Below are 22,789 nucleotides of genomic sequence, written 5' to 3'. Positions count from 1 at the left end.
AATTCTGTAGTACAGGTACTACTTCCAACAACACAGAATGGAGGGCTTTAACATTCACCAGAGAAGGCAGATAAAGTCTTGTTCCAATGCCTCATGTAAAAGATGTTACCCCTGACAGTGCAGCCACTCCCTCAGTACAGCACTGGGATGTATCCTCAAAACTCAGGGATGAAGTTCAAACTCCTGACTCACAATAAAAGAGAGAGCAGCTTGTGGAGCACTGACTGGAGTCTGATATATCCATTTACTGCAAACTTGTGCAAAACCTCCTCCCCAGCTTCCAGACAGTATTTATCCACCAACCAACATCTTCAGTCTTAACTTGGGATGTGGGTGTTACTGAATCTCCAACTGCCCCCAAACAAAGTGGCTTTGCTTGCTCATGTCACAGAGTAGCTGAAAATGTGTTGCTGGAAAAGCGCAGCAGGTCAGGCAGCATCCAAAGAACAGGAGAATTGACGTTTTGGGCATGAACCCTTCTTCAGGAATCCTGAAGAAGGGCTCATGCCCGAAACGTCGATTCTCCTGCTCTTTGGATGCTGCCTGACCTGCTGCGCTTTTCCAGCAACACATTTTCAGCTCTGATCTCCAGCATCTGCAGTCCTCACTTTCCCCACTTCAGACAGTAGTTAAGATTTGCCCACATTGCTATGGTAGGATTTGAACTCTCATCTCCATCTGGGTTAGCCAGAGTTTCTGGATTATTCAGCCAGACATAACCTTTAGGCCTCCATTTCCTACTATCCCTTAATTTTCCCCAAGCACTGTCTGAAGTCTTGCTGTGTGCAAACTGGATGCCACATTTCATGAGTTTTGGGCTATCTGGGCTCAGTCTAAAAAATAAGGGGACAGAAATGAGGAAACTTTTTTTTAAAAATCTCAGAGGGTCTTCAGAATTCCCTTCCTCTCAAAATAGCAGATGCAGGATCTAAATATTTTTGCAGCAGAGGTAGATAAATTCTTGATGACCAAGGAAATGAAAGATTATCTGGGGACATGCAGGAATGTAACACTGAAGTTGAATGGGGCGGCATGGTGGCTTAGTGGTTAGCACTACTGCCTCACAGCACCAGGGTCCCAGATTCAACCCAGCCTCAGGCGACTGTATGTGGAATTTGCACATTCTCCCCGTGTCTGCGTGGGTTTCCTCTGGGTGCTCTGGTTTCCTTCCACAGTCCAAAGATGTGCAGGTTAGGTGAATTGCCCATAGTGTTCAGGGATGTGTAGGTTATACAGTCATAGAGATGTACAGCATGGCAACAGATATCCATGCCTACCAGATATCCCAAATTAATCTAGTCCCATTTGCCAGCACTTGGCCCATATACTTCTAAACTCTTCCTTTTCAAATACCCATCCAGTTACCTTTTAAATGTTGTAATTGTACCAGCCTCCACCACTTCCTCTGGCAGTTCATTCTATATACGCACCACCCTCTGTGAGAAAACATTGCCCCTTAGGTCTCTTTTAAATCTTTCCCCTCTCACTCTAAACCTACGCCCTCTAGTTCTGGACTCCCCCACCTCTGGGAAAAGACTTTGTCCATTTATCCTATCCATGCCCCTCATAATTTTGTAAATCTCTATAAGGTCACCCCTCAGCCTCTGATGCTCCATGGAAAACAGCCCCAGCCTGTTCAGCCTCTCCCTGGCAACATCCTTGTAAATCTTTTCTGAACCCTTTCATGTTTCACAGCATCTTTCTTATAGCAGGGAGGCCAGAATTGCACGCAAGATTCCAACAGTGGCCTAACCAATGTCCTGTATAGCCGCAACATGACCTCCTAAATCCCAAACTCAATGCTCTGACCAATAAAGGAAACGCCTTCTTCACTATCCTATCTATCTGTGACTCTACTTTCAAGGAACTATGAACCTGCACTCCAAGGTCTCTTTGTTCAGCAACACTCCCTTCGGGGCATTAGTAGGGGTAAATTCAGAGTAATAGGGTATGGGAATGGGTCTGGATGGATTGCTCTTCGGAGGGTCAGTGTGGACTTGTTGGGCCGGAGGGCCTGTTTCTATACTGTAGGGATTCTACAAAATTCCAAGCAAGTTAAAATCAGATCAGTCACAGTGTTATCGAATGGAGAAGTGGGTTCAGAAGGCCAAGTGTTCATAAGGATGTGAAAGATATAGGTTTCATCTACATCACTGGGAGGTTTCTGCTGGTCAAAACACTACCCTAATGCCACAAGGACCTGTGACACATGTACAGAGGAACCTCGATTATCCGAATGACATGAGCAAGGAGTATTTTGTTGGGATAATCAAATGTTTGGATATTCGATTGCCGGATAACACGCTTTAGCCAAGCATCGGGACTTTGCGATCTTGTTCGGATATTTTGAAATTCGGAAAATCTGAAATGGGGATAATCGAGGTTCCTTTGTACACCTCTTCCTCAGCCCTGTCAATACTCTCTTGGCCAAGTGGTATTATCACTAGACGAACAGGGTCCTCTCATGGTACAATGCTAGTGCCCCTATCCTGGAACCAGGAGGCCCAGGTTCAATTCTCACCTGCTCCAGAGGTGTGTAATGGAGTCGCCGAACAGGTTGCTGAGAAAAATTGGTTAAATTTAAAGAAAATGAAGACACTCTCCAGTGAGGGCGATCACATACCAAGCACAGAGCTACAAAAGGAAACACTGCCCTCTAGTGTCCTCGAGTCTCCAACATCTACAGATGAATCCCATTCCAGAGCTAAGGAGTCCACGTTGCTCGGGATCAAATAGCCACCAGGAACCCCCTCCGGCAGTAGGTCCTGCCACAATGGCCGCTCGCGTCGTCTGCCCTTGAGGATTCTGTCACAGCAGCTCTCAGACTCACGGCCCTCTCTACTGAGGGATTCCCATCCGTCAGACGTCTGGAATATGGAGAAGGGCAGATCAATTTGTGGAAAGCAGCCCAGAAACAAAACCTTCACCATGCATTTATGTAGTGCCCACGCCAGACTAAAGCACCCCTTCACGAAACAAAAATGGTCTGTCCCATGTCCACCCTGGCCTTTGACCTCTTTCTCCTCCATGGTCCCTACTGAAGGTGGGTGTAATGGACGTCATCTCATCCTTCAATAGGACACCTCACTGCCTTCCAGACTCAGCATCAAGTGGGGAGACAGTGGTGTCATGATAAGGTTACTGGATTAGTAACCCAAAGACAAGAGTTCAAATCCCACCAAGGCAGTTAGTGGAATTTAAATGTGATTAATACATCAGGAATTAAAAGCTAGTCTCGTTTAACGGTCACCTGAAATTCAATGATTGTTGTAAAAACCCACTGATTCATTCATGTCCTTCAGGGAGGGAAATCAGCCATCCTTAACCTGGCCTGGCCTACATGTGCTTCCAAACCCACAGCGAATCTCAACTGCTGTGTCAATGTGTGTGTCTTTAAGACAAAGGTAGATAGGTTCTTAATTAGTCAGGAGATCAAAGGTTACAGGGAGAAGGTATGAAAATGGGGTTGAGAAACACATCCGACATGAGTGAGTACCAGAGCAGACTCAAATGGGTAGAATGGCCTAATTCTGCTTCTATAGTTTATAGTCTTAGAAATGGCCCTTGGTTACATGCAAGGACAATTCGGGAAGGGGAACAAATGTGGCTTTGTCAGTGATACCCCATGAACGAATGTTTGGGATTGACGACCCATCAGGTTACAGCTCCAGTCGATGCCAGGCCTCACCTGGCTCATGCTGTGGCATCTCCTGCGAAGCCGATCCATTTGTCCAAACACTTCCTGCTGGAACTGGAGGAGATCCTGAACCTCGGTTTCGATTGTTACCCCGTCCTGGGGCTCACTTTTCTGGAGCAGGGCTCCTGCCAACCTCAGCAGGGCATCAGTCCCCTCAGTGACACTGCCAATCACCTGCTGCAACACCTGGCATGGGGTAATAGGGCAAAAGGAGGTAAATGTGGAACTGGTTTATAACCCCCATCCCCCTGCCCAGGACACACAGTCAACCTCTCTCCCACAGAAATGGAAGTTACTTCCTGTACCCAGTCGTTCCAAACTCTCAGCATCATCCACTGAGTGTGGAATTCTGCGAGGGGACAGGGATGTAAGCTTCAGGGTTTTGAGCATCAGCTGTGTCCCAGTAGACAATACTCACCTCTGAGCCACAAGGTACTATCCCAGTACGGGGCTCAAACACAGACACTCCCAGGGCAGCACTGAAGGATAGCTGCACTGTCAGGAGATACCGTCATTCAATGTGACCCCCCACCCCCCACACCACCACCAAACCAACCACTTCCAATAGAGGTGTTCTGGTGGATGTAAAAGAAGATCTCACTGCACTTAGAAGTAGAGTGGTAGAGTGGCAAGCTTTGTTTAATTCCTGGGCCAACATTGATCCCTCAATCGTAATCACAGAGCGTGTTCGGAGGTCTTTATTTGTTGTTAAGTGAGAATACCTGACCCCCTTGCCCTGGCAATGCTTCCCTCAGCTCCCTTTTGGAAGGGGAGAGGGAACTTGCTCAGTTTTTGATTGACCTGACAACTCCAGGTCAGCACGGTGGCACAGTGGTTAGCACTGCTGCCTCACAGCGCCAGGGCAACTCCCGCCTCAGGCGACGGTCTGTGTGGAGTTTGCACATTCTCCCAGTGTCTGCGTGGGTTTCCTCCGGGCGCTTCGGTTTCCTCCCACAGTCCAAAAATGTGCAGGTTTGGTGAATTGGCCATGCCAAATTGCCCCGTAGTGTTAGGTGAAGGGGTAAATGTAGGGTTGCTCTTTTGAGGGTTGGTGTGGACTTGTTGGACCCACGGGCCTGTTTCCACACTAAGTAATCTAATCTAATCCATTCATTCTAGAAGCTTCTGGGGTTACATTAGGAGCTTCCAGTCTTCAGACAGGACATTTCTATCTTGGAGAATCACTGCTCTATGGAACTCTCTTCCTCAGAGAGCAGTGAAGATTCAGGGCTCAATAGAGTTTAGAAGAACGAGAGGGGATATAACCATAGAATCTCTCCAGTGTGAAACAGGTCATTCAGCCCATCGAGTCCACATAGACCCCTCCAAGGAGCATCCCATCTAGACCGAATCTACTGAAAACCAGCATTTCCCATTGCCAATCAACCTTATCAACACACCCCAGACACTATGGGCAGCTAATGGCCACCTAACCTGCACATTTTTGGACAGTGGGAGGAAACCCACGCAGACACGGGGAGAATGTGCAAACTCCACACAGACAGTCACCTGAGGCTGGAATTGAATCCAAGTCCCTGGTGCTGTGAGGCAGCTGTGCCATCCACTGAGACACTGTGCCACCCATAATTGAGGTATACAAGATGCCAAAAGGGATTGATACGAAGGGGAGGTTCCCCTTTGTGGGGAAATCTTGATTAAGAAGTTATAGTTTTAGGATAAGAGCTGGCAGAGTTAAAATCAGAGAGAAGGAATTACTTTTCTCAAAGTGTCGTGAATCTGTGGAATCTCTTTTCCCTCAGTGTAAACACTTGCTTCAGACAGACACAAACCCCTCCCACCATCATCGGCCCGCACATCCGGTACCTGTAGCGAGTCGAGCTTTTCCGCTGCCCCTTCCCGGGAGAAATATTCCAGCTCGGAGCGCCGGACGTCCAACTGCATGAGCCACAACCACAGGTTCTCCCTCTCGGTCTCAAACTCTTCCCTCTGGGTTACAAAATACTGGGGGCAAGACACAGCCACTCATCAGGCCCCAATTGAAGAGGAGTGAACATTACAGACACAAACTGATACCCTCCTTTCCTTCCCTTCCTCCCTTCTCGGGCACTCCCTCAGGGTGGACGGGTACCTGATGAGGAGAGGGTAACCCACCGACTCTGCCACCTGGGTTTCGGTGGTATGTGTGTTCTCTGGCACTTGCCTTTGTATGTGGACAACCAGGGGTCACCATGTCGACAGGGACCTTTGATCTCTCCATGGATGCTTTGAGAACATCCCCAAAAGAATTCTGCTATTGACTGGGAATGCCTTGCTGGGAGCAAGCTCAGTGATTGCTTAGGAGTCTATTGTCAGGCAGATCGGTCACCCAATGACAGTGCTCTCAACACCCACACAAATGGTAAAACACAGGGGAATCATTGTTTAATTAAGTTGCCAGGGCACTTATAAAAACTAGTGGGCACAGCAAGTACACAAACACTCTCTAAGAACAAGTTTGAATTTAGGATTTGTAGGTTGCATTTATGATTTGAATTTTGCCATCCATTGAAAAGGGATTTAATTTAATACAATTAAAATAGTACAAAAAGAGACAACAATCAGGAATGCATCATCAGTCCCAATAACCACATTTTCATTTAAATTTGTAAAATGTCCTTTTAGAGATTTTCCATTAATTACAGTGTCCCTTTGGTTTAATTGGGGGTCATTTCCTTACTCGATCCGTCAGGATAGTACAGAGAGCTGGCTAGGGCACTGACGTACAGCCGAGTTGGAAGTATCACTCAGTCGTGATCTTATTGAATGGCAGAGTAGACTTGATGGGGCTGAATAGCCTGCTTCTGCTCCTATGTCTGACGGTCGATAGCTGACAAGGTCAGTAATAAAAATGGTGCAAGTTGAAAGAAGGCAGAAGCTTGGCCAGTTACAGACCATGCTGCCCAGTCCTGGGTCCCATTCTAGAGGAAACCACGGAAATTACAGTTGACATTTGGGAGAATGTCCCATAGGACCCCAGGGGCGGGAGGCTGGAGTAACGAGGTGGGGGAGCAACAAGAGACACTGAAGCTGAGAATGTAAGCAAAGCTGTGACGAAGGCTTTTGACAGAATTTTCCTTTCTTTTTTCTTAAAATGGACCTTGCTGACAAGGCCAGCATTCCTTATCCATCCCTAATCGTGCCTGACCTGGAGTGGCTCGCTCGACCATTCCAGAGGGCAGTTAAAGAGCAACTTCACTATTGGTCTGTAGTCATGTGTAGACCAGACCGGGTAAGGATGGCAGAGTTCCCTCCTCAAGAGGGCGTTAGCAAACCAGTTGGGTTTTCCTGACAATTGTTGATAGGTGATCACAGCCACTATCACTGAGACTAATACAGCTTTACACACAGAATTTAATATTTACCGGATGCCATGGTGGGATTTGAACCTGGATCCCCTAAGCATCATCAGCCTAGGCCTCCAGTTAGAAGCCATCAACATTAACACCAGGTCATTGACTTTCTCCAAGCCTTTCCTATTCTGCTCTATGATGGGAGATTTCAGTGCTTTGGAATTCCTTTCAGATTTATCCCTGTGCAGGGATAAGACAGACAGGAATGAATGGCCACTTCCTTTGGCGGGGGGTGGGGGTGGGGCCTGATTTGAAAGTGAGGGGACGCGTCAAACAATTACGGAGAACCGCACGAAGTATGGGTGAGCAGGAAAATGTCACCCAGAGCAGAACTGAGACTCTCACGTGGACCACAGTCAGAAATACTGAACATAGAAAAAAGCCATACAACACCTGCTGCTGGAGCATTGACACCAGGGGAAGTGTGCCACTGGGGACACGGATTAAAAATAACCCAATTTCTATAGCTCCTTTCACTGCCTCGGCCAGACCACTCAAAAACATTCTTAAGCAGTTTCGGTGAGTGTACAGTGAAATTACCCGGAGTAAGATAGCGAGGTTGACTGCCAGGTTTAAAACAAAGATTTATTCACAAAATTACACAATGAAACACAAAGAACAGAATAAAGAACCCCTATAGAACTCAACCTATCCAACCAGACTTAATTATGCTGTTCCTAATACTGTATACATAACAGTTTCAATAACCAAACTCCCTTTAAAAAGCCAGTATAAATGGAACACATGCTTGCAGGTTGAAGCTGGGGGAGGGGGAGGGGGAGGTGGGGAGAAGAGGGAGGGAGGGAGGGTGGAGGTGGAGAGGGAAAGTTTCCAGATAGCTCCCTGTTGAACTTCCAGCCAGCTCAAGACTAAATTAAACTGCTCAGCTAGAGAGCTAACCACTGCCCATTCTTCAGACAGGTCACTTCTAACACATGACCACTTTGGTCTGAAGTCTCATCTGTTTACATATAAACAAAAGGCCTCAAAATCCTTTTCATCTCTGTACCAAACCAGACTGATCGGAGCCCGGCCCAGTTTATTACTCCCCTCTGAAAAAAAAATCTAGGACAGAATCTCCTTGAGGCACGGAAACCTTTAGAAAGCAAAGTGACACTTTGCTTTGTGACACTTGGAAAGCATTTCATGGAATTTCCGGTCAATGAAGTGGTATTAAAGTCTCACCACCCGTGCAGAGAGAGTGCCTGTGCTGCTGGGGTTGGGTTCTGGGCTCAGCCTGACCTTGCTACCCCTTTGTTGATGTGCTCCCTGACAAAGGAACAGTGCTCCGAAAGCTTATACTTCCAAATAGACCCGTTGGACTATAACCTGGTGTAGTGTGATTTTTAAACTTTGTCCACCCCAGTCCAACACCGGCACCTCCACATCTTTGTTAATGTGGGCCAGGCTGCTCCAAACTCAGGGCTTGTTTCCTGTCCTGTGAGAGGGGGCTAACTGACTCCATCCCAGTCTCCATGTGCTGCTGTAGCTCTTGGTTTGGTCTATAGCTACCATTGTTTGACAAACTCTTATTGACGTATGGAATGCTGATCTCAGTAATGGAGCTTTCCAGTACAGATGACTCCATTCTCCCTGATTATTGGTGTCAGTATTCCCTCTGTTATTAACTCCGTGTCCCCCTCCGAGCCACACGTCATTCCTAACTTGGAAGTATATCGCTGTTCCTTCTACTCTCTCACTAACAGTATGATGGGTCAAACCTCCAGCTCATGGACTGCAACGATTCAAGGAGGCAGCTCACCACCACCTTTCAGGGGCAATTAGAGTTGGACAATAAATGCTGGTCCAACCAGTGACGCCCACATCTCATATGTTCCTATGCTATGATCATCACTGTAACAGTGCAGAAGGCCACTGCACCTATACCAGCTTTATTATCTCCTGCCATTGCCCCCACATTCCCAAACACTTTGAAAGTTGCCACTCAGGTGGATAGAGCTTGTAAGAAGGCCTATGATGTATTAGCGTTCATTAGCAGAGGGATTGAATTCAAGAGTCGTGAGGTGATGTTGCAGCTCTACAGGACCTTGGTAAGGCCACATTTGGAGTACTGTGTGCAGTTCTGGTCGCCTCACTTTAGGAAAGATGTGGAAGGTTTGGAGAGGGTGCAGAGGAGATTTACCAGGATGTTGCCTGGAATGGAGAATAGGTCGTACGAGGATAGGTTGAGAGTGCTAGGCCTTTTCTCATTGGAACGGCGAAGGATGAGGGGTGACTTGATAGAGGTTTATAAGATGATCAGGGGAATAGATAGATTAGACAGTCAGAGACCTTTTTCCCCAATACCACAGAGTGTTACAAGGGGGCATAAATTTAAGGTGAAGGGTGGAAGGTATAGGGGGGATGTCAGGGGTAGGTTCTTTACCCAGAGAGTGGTGGGGGCATGGAAAGCGCTGCCTGTGGGAGTGGCAGAGTCAGAATCATTGGTGACCTTTAAGCGGCAATTGGATAGATACATGGATAGGTGCTTAAGCTAGGACAAATGTTCGGCACAACATCGTGGGTCGAAGGGCCTGTTCTGTGCTGTATTGTTCTATGTTCTATCACAAACCAACAACCTCTTGAATATCTCGATTGAACTTGCCTCCCCCACATTTCCAGGGAACGCATTCCAGTCCATTCTAACTATGTGCTTTGTCATAAAGTATTTTTTCTCACATCACCTTTGCTTCATTTGTACACCATTTTAAACTACACCCCTGACACTCTTGTTTCTTTCACAAGTCCCCATCAACTCTGTCCAGTCCACTCAGGATTTTGAAAACCTCAGATTTCCTGACTATTCTCTCCAGGGACAGTGGGTGGCAGCTGCCAAACACCTCTCAGGGTTCAACAGGGAGTGGTCAATTACCTTTAGCCTTTTGCAGATGATGCCAACTCTTCTCTGGAGGTTGTCCCACCTCTGGTTCCCATCATGCACCATTCCTTTCAGCTTGCCAGCCAATCTGATGCCCTGTTCCCTGGCCAGCTGCCTGTAGCGTCTGTTTATCGACTCCAGTTGGATCACGTGTTCTTCCGTCCGTTTCTGGAGACACTATTCCCAACGAGAAAGAAAGTCCATAGTTAGTTTTAAGGCCTGGGCCCTTTCTCAGGCCTTGTGGCATTACGGGAGATCAGCTCAGGGAGTCACAGTACCAGAGCACTTCGGTTTATGGTCGCAGTTTAAGAATATTGCTTTCGGAGAACCTCAAAGTCAAACAAACCCTGGCTGTTTTGAGATCGTTATTCTACATGAAGCAAAACAACAAAACAATGAAATGGTCATCTGTGCCTGACATTTCTAATTTTACTTTTTAATAAATCTAAACTCCTAATTTTAAAATCTGTCCTTTTCTTCCCCTCTCTTAGGAATCTCCATTTTGCAAAAGCGCCAGATGCTGGAAATCTGAAAGGTGAAAAACAGAAATTGCTGGAGAAATTCAGCAGCTTTCGTGGACAGACAGAGAGAGAAAAACAAAGGTTATCTTTCGCCATCTCTAGTCCACTTCAAGCACAGACTCAGTTTCTCTCCACCAAATGTGCAATGAGGAGTTATTTGGGAGGCAAGGAGATCAGAGGGGACAGATTCAAAGTGACTGAAAGGTATTTGTTGAGTAAGGAACGCCTGACTGTAGGATATGATAATGAAACTCTTTTTGACAATACCAGGGATTTTGATTGGTCAGAGGCTTGTAGCAATTTGAAGCTACAATAATGTGTCTCGAATAAATAAATTATTACTCCAGCTGTCCCAGTCTATGGGTAGCACAGGTCAGACACACCCAGCAAGATGTACTTTGACTCATCTGGAGTGTTTTTTTTAGATTAGACTTACAGTGTGGAAACAGGCCCTTCGGCCCAACAAGTCCACACCGACCCGCCGAAGCGCAACCCACCCATACCCCTACATTTACCCCTTACCTAACACTACGGACAATTTAACATGGCCAATTCACCTGACCCCCACATCTTTTGGTCTGTGGGAGGAAACCGGAACACCCGGAGGAAACCCACGCAGACACGGGGAGAACGTGCAAACTCCACACAGTCAGTCGCCTGAGGCGGGAATTGAACCCAGGTCCCTGGCGCTGTGAGGCAGCAGTGCTAACCACTGTGCCACCGTGCTGCCCCGCTGTTCTGATGCTCTGACCTCACGAGAATTATCAGAGAAGTTTAAACTTCCAATTATCAGCAATTAGCCAATGTCTCAAACTTTCCAAAGTCCACAACTCAGGAGTTACAGAACTGAGCACCTTTGGAGAGTTGCGTTGACTGGATAATTATTCAGATTCAAACTGGTTCAAACACCTGATGAACTGTGAAACTGATCCTCTCGATTACTCACTGGAACACCACCTCACCCTGAACTCCTCCAACCCCCAGGGCCACACTCACCAAACCCTGCAGTAAACTGACTGCAACACCCTACACCGGCCTGAACCACCATCCAGCTGATCCTGTCAGCCACCACCTGCCTCCCATACATCCTCAGCCACTTATTAGATTAGATTACTTACAGTATGGAAACAGGCCCTTCGGCCCAACAAGTCCACACCGACCCGCCAAAGACCCATACTCCTACATTTACCCCTTCACCTAACACTACAGGCAATTTAGCACGGCCAATTCACCTAACCTGCACATTTTTGGATTGTGGGGGGAAACCAGAGCACCCGGAGGAAACCCACGCAGACACGGGGACCCTCCGCAACCTCTTATCCACTTACTGACCCCCCTTCTGTACCCATTTACTAATTTCCCCTTTACCCACTGACCCACTTGCCAGACCTCCCCCCAGTAACCCCTCACCCGCCACCCAAACCTCTCACCCACTTACCTCATCCCCCATACCTCCTTCCCAGTTACCTGACTTAACTCTCCACCCCACCAAGCTAGACCCCTCACCCCTGCCAACCCAGTCTCTCTTCTCCCCCACACCCACACAAACAAACATACACACCGTGCCCCTGAGCCCACTAACTCCCATTCCTTACATGAGTACCTTCCCAGTCATTGTGAGGGGGGCTCTGGAACCTTTACTCTGCTTCTTTCGTGAAATAAAGCAGAAAATACTGTTAACAGACAGACATCCTGCACAGAGTCCCACTGACACAGCCCAAGTGGTTTTCTGGACTAGAACCAACCCTGCGCTGGACATCTGGCCCGACATCCTGGGAAGGTAAGTGGGCAACTTCCATCTGATCTGGATTGGGAGTCGGGATTGGACCCAGATTGGAAGAGCTGGGTTCTTGATGTCATTCTCTCAGCAGACCCTGGATAGAGACTAAAGCCACACAATATGATGATTATAGCATACGGACCAATCAAACATGCTCTGACAGGATGATGGTGAGGCCTTATGCCCGAAACGTCGATTCTCCTGCTCCCTGGATGCTGGCTGACCTGCTGCGCTTTTCCAGCAACAATTTTCAGGTTTGAGGGACAGAATGGCCTCTCCTCAGATTAGTCAAAACAAAAAAAATCCTTCTCTAAAGGTCTTTCTCTTGTGGAAAGGAATTGAAAGTCAGGCATTCCATGCAAAAGAAGTTGGATCAATGGGCCAGGGGTGGAAGGTTCTAGAAGCTTTTGCTGACTGCTTCAGGGTTCTTGCAAGCTAAGGAGAGTTGAGCCCCATCTCGTAGACCCCAGTGGTTTAGGATTGAAGGGGTGACCCACCAGGGCTGGATTCCGGCAGAGTTCACTCACCTCAAACCTCTTCAGCTCCTCCTTAGCCTCGGAATACAGAACCTGTGAAGAGAGGGGCTCCCTGGCCAGGGCTTCAGCCCAGTGCATCCAGTCGTTGAACCGGGAATAGTCATCCAGGAATTCCTGCCATAGCTGCCAGGACTGCTCCATTCTGTGGGAGATGGAAGAGAACTGTTCCAGTGATCCCGATATTCCTGTGGCGGAGATCCAGTTCAAAACACCCTCCCTCCTTGGAATCCTCCCCCACCCCTTTTCCAATGGAGGCAGGAAAACTAAGGAATGGTCAAATCTTCCTCCCGACCGAAGCAGCCTGTTAACGTGGTGGGCATTTAAATCTCCAAAGGCCATAAATTCCCAGACACTGACACAGACTCTTGGAAACACAAGTGTCTGGGAGATGCTGCATGTTTCCAAGGCCACTCTATAACAAATCGACTGACTTGGCATTCTATGGGACCTGTGGGATCGACCTGGAATCACCCTGGTGACACCCCTGCACTGTTGTACAAGGGGCTTTTGGATTCTGGAGCATTCTTGTGATGATGTCACGGAAATACCCTTCACTGCGAATAAATAGCACTTCAGGGTTGGAGGTAACAGGGACAGAATACCATAGGGAGAGCAGGACAGAAGGCAGAAATCTAGCATAGAGAAGCATGTAAGTGAACTGATTATTCCAGAAATTCTACTACTCGTCTCTTATCAGAGATTGCAGCAAGTCCTTGATCAGCTGGGGAAATGGGCTGAGAAATAGCAATTGGAGCTTGATATAGACAAGTCTTGCATTCTGAAAAGTCAAATCAAGGCAGGAATTTCATGGTGAATGGTAGGGTCTTAAGGAGTGCAGTGGAACAGAGGGACCTTGGGGTTCAGGTACATGGTTCTCTGAAAACAGAGTCACTGGGAGACAGGGCAGTGAAGGCGGCTTTTGGCACACTGGCCTTCATCAGTCACGGCATTGAGTATAGAAGTTGGGAAGTTATGTTGCAGTTGTGTACAGGACTGCACTTGTAAAATTATATACAGTTGTGGTCACCTTGCTATCGGAAGGATGTTGTTAAACTGGAAAGCGCGCAGAAGAAACTTTAAGCATGTTGCCAGGACTCAAAGGTCTGAGTTTTGGGAGAGGTTGGATAAACTAGGAGGGTTTCTTTAGAGCGCAAGAGACTGAGGGGAGAATCTTATAGAAGAAGTGTATAAGATTGTGAGAGACATGGATAGGATGAATGGACTCAGTCTTTTTCCCAGGATTGGGGAATCGAGAGCTAGAGGGCATCAGTTTAAGGTTAGAGGGGAAAGAATGAAAAGGAACCTGAGGGGCAACTTTTTTGTTGTTACAGAGAGGGTGGCACGCGTATGGAATGGGCTGCCAGCAGAAGTGGTTGAGGCGGGTACATTAACAACATTTAAAAGGCATTTGGACAAAACATGGATAGGAAAGGTTCAGGGTAAAAACAAGGACTGCAGATGCTGGAAACCAGATTCTAGGTTAGAGTGGTGCTGGAAGAGCACAGCAGGTCAGGCAGCATCTGAGGAGCAGGAAAATCGAAGTTTGGGGCAAAAGCCCTTCATCAGAAATAGGAAAGGTTCCGAAGGATATGGACCAAGTGCAGGGAAATAGGGTAGGTGTGGATGGACATTTTGATCGGCAGGGACTAAGGGGCTGTATGATTCTATGACTAGTGCCAATCTTTCAACAATGGAACAAACAATTGGACCAGTGCCTGTGGTCTTTCCCCTTAGGACAGCGAGGCTCAGGCCCAAGGGTCACGTGCCATATGTGACAGGAGACATCTGAGCAGCTGATGCCCCAGAGTCAGAGGGAGACCACTGCCTGCCATACTCACTTGATGCGTCTCTCGAGGGATGGGGCACAGATGTCACACTGCTGCCCATCAGGCATTCTCATCAGGGACCGAGCATTGCCTTCCTCAGAGTGCGAGATCCAGTAATCCGATAGGGGGTGGTCCGAAAAACCAGAGGACAGACTCGTGTCTCTGTGCATGTCAAGACTTCACAGGCTCTGGACAAAAAGAGGAAGAGGTGTTAGTGACTCAAACAATTCCCTCCACTTTCTCCTCCCCACCCCCCGCCCCACCAAATAATAGACCTCGATGTTGAACCAGTTACATCTCAAGAACCAGCTGGTTATCCCTAAAACAGAATTAATTCCAAAATGCTTTCTTTAATGTCACTCCAGAATGTGGAGTCAAACAAAATCCATCAACAAAGACAGTGACAGATCATAGAATCTCCAAAGTGTGGAAGCAGGCCATTCAGCCCCTCGAGCCCACACTGACCGTCTGAAGGGCATCCCACCCAGACCTACACCCCACTCTATCCCTGTAACCCTGCAATTCCTGTGGCTAATACACATTCCTGGACACTACAGGCAATTTAGCATGGCCAATCCAGCTAACCTGCACGTCTTTTTGGACTGTGTGAGGAAACCAGAGGAAACCCACGCAGACACGGGGAGAATGCGCAAACTCCACACAGACAGTCGCCAGAGGCTGGAATCGAACCTGGGACCCTGGTGCTATGAGGCAGCAGTGAATAGAGAAGCTGAATATTGAATAGTCTTTCAATGAGGCATTTTACAAACTTCTGGGCTAAACACTGGGTTCAACCATTTCAGACCGTGAACTCTATCCTACTTTGACTTTGTTCCTCCCTTTGCTCAGTCCGGTCTTGATTTTCAGTCTTGTCACCTTTCAGAGAGAGCTGTTTCGCATTCTGCCATTAACACCTTATATGCTGGATCGATGCTCTGTCACTTCTCTACAACCGTTACTGCTCCCTTTGTGTTTTGTTCCAAGACATCTTTATGTCATTTAATTGCTCCCACACTCTAAAATTCAAGGATAGAGACCAAGATCTGGAAAGTGGGACTAGTGCAGGTTCTGCAGGGGATATCATTGGTTAGGAATGAGAGGTTGCACTTTTAAGGCACCTTCAGACAGACAGTCATCAGGCTATGGCATTCTTTTGCCCAGAAGGCAGCAGAGGTTGGGTCTCTCGGTCCATTCGATGCTGACTTGGATAGGTTTTGGATTGACAAGAGAGTCCATGATTACAGGAGAGCAGTAGGACAATGGAGTTCAAATTTGGTAATTGGATCAGCCAAGATCTTATTGAATGGTGGAGCAGTTTCAAAGGGCTGAATGGCCTACTCAAGTTCCACCATCCTGCATTTCTCTGTATCCTGGACTTTCCCCATTGTATGAATCCATGACTTTTCTACCTCTAATCTGAAATAACTCCACTAAGGCCGGTATCCTGTCCCCCTTTACTTATACACGCGCAACATGACACTGACCCAGTTAGCGCACAGCCTGGTCTCAAGATGAATAGAACCCCTGACATTCCTGTTTATATCTGTCAGCCAGGACTCCCTGATTGGACCAGGTTAACAGCCCCAATCAGGGAACTCATTCTGAGGTCCACCTAGTTGACATCAAGGACTTGGGTCCTTGGCATTGTGAGGCAATGCTAACTAACCACTGAGCCACCCCAAAGATAAAAGATTGGGAATTCCAATTCAAAGTGAATTTAATCTGTAATCTGTAAACATGATTGCTATTCAATATCAAAAATACAAGTATCATGACATACTTTAATCAAAGAGTTAAAACTTGTTTGATATCAGATTGACGCATTGAAAACCAAAAGAACTGCAGATGCTGTAAGTCAGAAACAAAAACAGAAATTGCTGAATAATCTCAGTAGGTCTGGCAGCTTCTGTGCAGAGAAATCAATTAATAGAGTCATAGAGATGTACAGCATGGAAACAGACCCTTCGGTCCAACCTGTCCATGCTGACCAGATAACCCAAGCCAATCTAGTCCCACCTGCCAGCACCCGGCCCATATCCCTCCAAACCCTTCCAATTCATTTACCATCCAAATGCCTTTTAAATGTTGTAATTGTACCAGCCTCCACCACTTCCTCTGGCAGCTCATTCCATACACGTACCACTGTCAGTGTGAAAACATTGCCCCTCAGGTCCAGTTTAAATCTTTCCCCTCTCACCCTAAACCTACACCCTCTAGTTGTGGACTCCCCCACTCCAGGGAAAAGACTTTGTCTATTTATCCTATCCATGCCCCTCATAATTTTGTAAACCTCTATAAGGTCACCTCAGCTTCCGATGCTCCAGGGAAAACAGCCCCAGTCTGTTCAGCCTCTCCCTGTATCTCAAATCCTCCAACTCTTCCTTAGAACTGAAAGGCTTGCTATCAAAGCTTCTCATCCTGCAATTGTTGAGTGCAGGAATGCCAAAATTTAAAGCAACAATTTACACTGCATGAGAAATGGGTGCTGATGGGTCAAGGCTGTGAGATGTAAGGGGACTATCACTTATCACACTTTTGTTTAAAGCAAGAGTTGTTAGTAATAGGAGAGCGAGATAGGTGTAGGATGCTGATGAATTGTTCAGTGATTGGCTCATACAGGCAGACCTGGGTTGCAAATGGTTTCCAAGCTGGAGTCTATTCGCAAGTTGGAATGTGACTCACGACAACAGAAAATGCTAAGCACAGGAAATGATCACATATTGGGTCTTTAAAAAGTAAAACCATGTATTGGATCACGCTCATACTGATAAACATTTTTAAGTCAGACACTCGTAAATCGGGGACAGAGAAGCAGATCCTTATGTAAAGGTTCGTGAGGAAACAGTTAATTCTTAGCACTTTGCCTGTTCTGATAAGAACAGCTTAAAGTGATGGGAACGTCAGCCAGAGTGGTTTACGTGATAAGAAGTTGAGACTCAGACACAGAATACCCTGGAACAGCTTGTGCTGATACTGGACTGGGTAGGAAAAACAATTAAGTCTTTGTGGCTCAAGCCTTGAAATGGCATCAGACAAGGGTTTAGAAAATTAGAGAATGTGTTAATTGGAGAGTGGGATTCCCGACAAAAGAACGATCGAAACCCCTTTTGATCCACCAGTTGGCAAACACTGATTACTATTTGTGGGAATTATGGGAAAGGGACAAGGCGCTGATAATCAATAGGACAAGGCCGAGTGTTGGAGTTGGAAAGGGCTCGGACTCTGATGTAGAGTTCTGGGCACCACATTATCGGAAAGATGCGAGCGCAATGGAGAGAGTGCTGAAATAATTTACAAGAATGGTTCCAGGAATGAGGAACTTCCGTGATGAGGATAGATTGAACAAGTTGGGATTGTTCTCCCTGGAGAGGCGGCGGCTCAGGGGGAGAATTGATTGAGGTTTTCAAAATCATGAGCGGAGCTGGACAGAGTAGATAGGGGGAAGCGGTTCCCGAGACTTAAAGCAATGTTCCAATGAAGTAAGGACGATGGGAGAAAATCCTTTTACAGCCAGCTAGGGTGCGGAAGGCACTGCCTGGAAATGTGGGGACAGGAAGTCCAATTGAGGCATTCAAGAGCAACAACAGATGGTTAAATGGGTCAAACTAGAGTACAGGGATATGGAAATTGACAGAAGGGGAATAGAACCAGCACAGGAGTGTTGGGCCGAACTGCCTCCTCCTGTGCCACAATGCTTCTGATTCTGGGTGGGGTGAAACAAAAGATTCTCAGGTTAAAGACATAACCCCATGAAATAGAGCACCACTGCTGCGCCAGAGCTACTGACAACAGGAAACTCCCACAACCTTGGAACCATCAGGAGCAATCCGGGGCATCATGGAAGCCTTGGCGTTGTAGGTTTGTCAATACCTGGGTGAACCGGCCACAGTTGGACACGATTCCAGTTGGGTGAGGGATTCACCCCTCTGGCATCCAGAGCATGGCAAAGTGGGCCTTCATTGCCTGGGAATCGAGCGGGTTGTTGAGCCATTTCGGAGCCCGTTTAAGAGTCAGCCATGTTGCACGCAAATCTGGAGTCATGTGTAGGCCAGAGACCAGGTAAGGATGGCACCCCTTTCTCCCTAAAGAATCAGACGGTTTAACAAGAGAGTCACACAGCACGGATAGGCCTTTCGGTACAACCAGTCCGTGCTGAATATAATCCCAAACTAAACTATTCCCATCTGCCTGCTCCTGGCCCAGATCCCTCCAAACCTTTCCTATTCATGTTCCTAGCCAGATGTCTTTTAAATGTTGTAATTGTAATGCCATGGTCCCCATTACTCGTTTCCAATTCCAGACATTTTTGTTCAATAATTGTTTCAATGAGATTTGAACTTATGTTCCCAGGACATTGGTCTAGGCCTCTGTATACATTACTACAATGCCGCTGTCTCCAATGGGCTAGTAGATGAGCTGGTTTTGACTTATTCCTGTGACTGAAGGGTAAGCTGTTGATGTGCAGTGTCCGTGCGTGACTGTCAGCCTCCGAGAGGATCAATCACTTGATCCCAAATACATCGTCAAGAGGCCTGTCAGTGCAGGCTATCTGGGTCTGCAACACAAAAAGGGAACAGAGGCTGTGGACGGGGGAAAGCTCTGTCTGCAAACACCACACCATGTTCCCTGGACAACACCTCTGCCCCAGCACAGCTCAACACAAGCTGGAAGAACAGCACTTCATTATCCACTTGGAATTCTACAGCCTTCTGGACTCACACGGAACTCAACCATTTTAGGGCTTGAAACACCTCCTCCGTTGTCCTTACCCCAGGCCTTGTTGTCACATAGATTAGCGTGGTACTGGAAAAGTACAGCAGGTCAAGCAGCATCAGGACTTTTGCCCGAAATGTCATTTTTTTCTGCTCCTCGGATGCTGCCTGGCCTGTGTTTTTCCAGCACCACTCTAATCTTGACTCTGATCTCCACTATCTGCAGTACCCACTTCTGCCTTGTTATTACACAGTCTATTACACACACAGATTGTTAGCCATTAATTGTCCCCCATTAGTAGCTATTCATTCGCCCAGGCTGATCCCCACTCATCATTTACTCCTTTTCCCATCCCCCCACTCTGTCTTCTGCATATAAACAGACATTTTCCCAACCACCATCAGTTCCGAGTTTCTGGACCTGAAACATTAACAGATGCTGTCAGACCTGCTGAGCTTTTCCAGCAATACATGTGCGTGTTTCGGAAGCTCTGCACGGAGTGGTGGTCGAGTGAGAGTGACGTGCGTGTGTCAGGGCATTCCCTACAGAAGGTCCCAGCTAAGGAGAGGTTGGCCAAGTACTAACCAATGTCCCCCATCTCGGACCTCAGCATAGCCCAGGACAATGAGTCATTGAACCCTCAATGGTGGAGGGGCAGGCCATTTGGTCCACCTAGTCCACATCGAATAGCATCCCTCCAGGCTCTCCCCTTCTATCCTGACCCATGAACTGTGCCTATACCATGGCTATATCCACCCCCAAAGATGGTTGCCTGAGGCAGCAGTGCTAACCAATGAGCCAACCTGTGCTGGCATGGGCAGAATGGGACAGAGCAAAGTGGTGCTTGCCTGAATGAGTGTCCATCACAGCTCAGCTCAGCTCTTCACACTCGAACTGAGTGCTGTTAGCCCCCCCTGCTGGCAGTGACTCAAGACGACACCCTTGGCTCACACTCTGGTACAACAAACAAAAACAAGAGGGACAGAAAGGGAAACCTTCTGGAAGACTAGAATAGTTGAGGCACTGCTTTAGTTGCATCAGCATTGCATATTAATGTCAAGGTAAACACAGAAAATAGGAATAGGCCATTCAGCCCTTCGAGCCTGCTCCACCATTCAATATGATCGTAGCTGATCATCCCCCTGTTCCTTTGCCCCACACCCTTTGATCCCTGTAGCCCTAATGGTCATATTGCAGTAACACAACTGGACTAGTTGATCCAGAGGCCCAGGCGAATGCTGGGTTAAAATCCTGGAATTCTAAAATCAGTTTTGAAAAATCCACAATATAAAGCTAGTGCCAGTGACGGCAACCATAAAATTACAACTGATGGTTGTAAAAACCCATCTGGGTCACCAAAAATTAAGGATGGAAATCTGTCATTCCTACTTCAGAACCTCAGTACAGTGGCTGAGTCAGAGCTCTTCCCAAGGGCAGTTAGAGACAGGCAATAAATAATGATTCAGCCAGTGACACCCATGTCCCGCAAGTGAATTAAAAACAAAACACAGTGTCAATCTCTGCCTTTTTCCTCCTACCCTATTATTTCTACTCAAATATCCTCTCGAATGCTTCATTGACTCAGACTCCAACACACATTCTCAGGCTGTGTATTCCAGACCCTAACAACTCACTGAGGAAGAAAAAAGATTTTTCTCACCACATTCGCTCCTTTTGCAAATTGCCTTCTATCTGTCTCTTCGCTCTCTCGATAGCATCACAAGTGAGAACAGTACCGCATCCCCCCCAACCCCCAATATATGCTGACTGAAGCCCTTTCCATCAAATCTCCTCTGAGGAAAACAGTCCCAATTTCTTCAGTCTATCTTAAGCCTCTTCTGCACTGTCACCAGTGCATTCACATCCTCATTAAAGCCTAACTGGACACAGTCCTCCAGCTGAGATCTAACAAGTGTCCTTATTAACTGCTCAATTTACCCATTGATATCACAATTAATAACTTAGGCACATATACACCCAGGCCCCTCTGCTCTTCAGTCTTTAGAATTGTTTTGTGCTTTCTGTCTGTCTGTGTTTTTTGTACCAATGTGCATCAGCTCACACTTTACTGCACCCCATCTGCCACCTCTCTGTCCACTCCAACTTGTCAACGTCATTCTTTAGCTCAAAATCACCCTCCTTCTAGTTTACAACACTTCTGTATCATCTGCAAACTGTTCCCTGCACACACACACAAAAACAAATCAAGACCATTAATATATCAGGAACAGCTAAGCGGCCCAACATGGACCTTGGGGGATGTCACTACAAACCTTCCTCCGGCCTGAAAAATATGCATCAATCATTACTCGCTTTCTGATCTCTCAGCCAATTTTGGATCCACGTAGCTACTGTCCCTCTTATACCAATCACCTTTACTCTGCCACCCAGACTTCAGGACTATATTGAATAATTCTACTGACCCATCAGAAGCATCACACTCATCAACACACAAGGAAAAAAACCCAGCAAGTTAGTTAAATACGACATAGCCTTTGAAATCCGTACAGGCTCTTGTTTATTATCCCACGTCCTTTCATGGTACTATTAATTCAATTTCAATTATTTCAAGATGTTTCCCCATCAGTTAAATGACTGGTCTTTAATCGTGCACTTATCCTTACAAACCCTTTCTCGAGCAAGGCTGTTACATTTGCAATTCTCCTGTCCTCTGACCGTAGTCCAGAGCTGAAAGTTTTTAAAATTTCATTTTTAGCTCTGTGGGCGTCCCTGGCTAGGCCAGCATCCATCGTCCATCCCTGTCTGTCCAGAGGGCACATAGGAGTCAACCACATTGCTGTGGGTCTGGAGTCACATGTAGGCCAGACCGGGTAAGGACAGCAGATTTCCTTCCCTAATGGATATTAGTGAACCAGGTGAGCTTTTGTCTTAACTGACAATAGTCACATGACACCACGAGATGAGATTATTATTCCTTTTTTTTTCAAAAATTGAATTCAAATTTCACCATCTACCACGGGGTGGTTCGAAACCCTGTTCCCCCGAACATTGACTTGGGTTCTGGACTCCCTACATGCCCTGCATAAAATAAATTTCCCAAACCCCTGAGTTTTAAAATCATCTGAGATGCTAGTTTCGTGATGAGATCAGTTGCCATGGAAATGACAGTGTAGCCTTCCTTAGCCCGAAGTGTACATGCAGCCTAGAGTTAGAAGGCCAGAGGCCTAGCTGGGGGTGGAGATGGGGGTGGGGAGGCGTTTGCACCCCAGTTCAGCAACAAAGCCTACCTCCAAGTCTGCCGGATTTTTCCTGCAAAAAGCTGTTGATTCCAGTCGGCTGATTCCGTAGGTGCAGTTGCTTAACAGCACCCTGTGCTGGAGTCACTCTGTGTGAAATTAATCAGGACTCCTCTCTAAGGGTCAGGTCCCAGACAATGTGCAGGGGTTACCCCCCCACCAACACACAACCTCCAGCACACAGGGTGCGTCTCCTGTTTTGCAAGAGTGCCAAGGGTAAAGGTCAACCGA

General features: G+C 47.1%; 1 protein-coding gene across 1 annotated transcript in view; it reads right to left on the bottom strand.

Moving 5' to 3' along the window:
• LOC132836641 (nesprin-2-like) overlaps positions 1 to 22,586 on the bottom strand; it is a 41,113-nt gene extending 18,527 nt beyond the window's left edge. Inside the window, exons 1-7 of the mRNA XM_060856032.1 lie at positions 22,550 to 22,586; positions 14,601 to 14,776; positions 12,754 to 12,904; positions 9,920 to 10,102; positions 5,522 to 5,659; positions 3,689 to 3,883; positions 2,624 to 2,867 (exon numbers count right to left, since the gene is read on the bottom strand). Of these exons, the coding sequence (XP_060712015.1) occupies positions 2,624 to 2,867; positions 3,689 to 3,883; positions 5,522 to 5,659; positions 9,920 to 10,102; positions 12,754 to 12,904; positions 14,601 to 14,758 (1,069 nt within the window). The 5' untranslated portion in view covers positions 14,759 to 14,776; positions 22,550 to 22,586. The remainder of the gene's footprint in view (positions 1 to 2,623; positions 2,868 to 3,688; positions 3,884 to 5,521; positions 5,660 to 9,919; positions 10,103 to 12,753; positions 12,905 to 14,600; positions 14,777 to 22,549) is intronic.
• Positions 22,587 to 22,789: the final 203 nt, after the last annotated feature.

Source organism: Hemiscyllium ocellatum, chromosome 47 (genome assembly GCF_020745735.1).
Source record: "Hemiscyllium ocellatum isolate sHemOce1 chromosome 47, sHemOce1.pat.X.cur, whole genome shotgun sequence".
Lineage (NCBI taxonomy): Eukaryota > Metazoa > Chordata > Chondrichthyes > Orectolobiformes > Hemiscylliidae > Hemiscyllium > Hemiscyllium ocellatum.
This window is presented reverse-complemented; position numbering and strand designations above follow the sequence as displayed.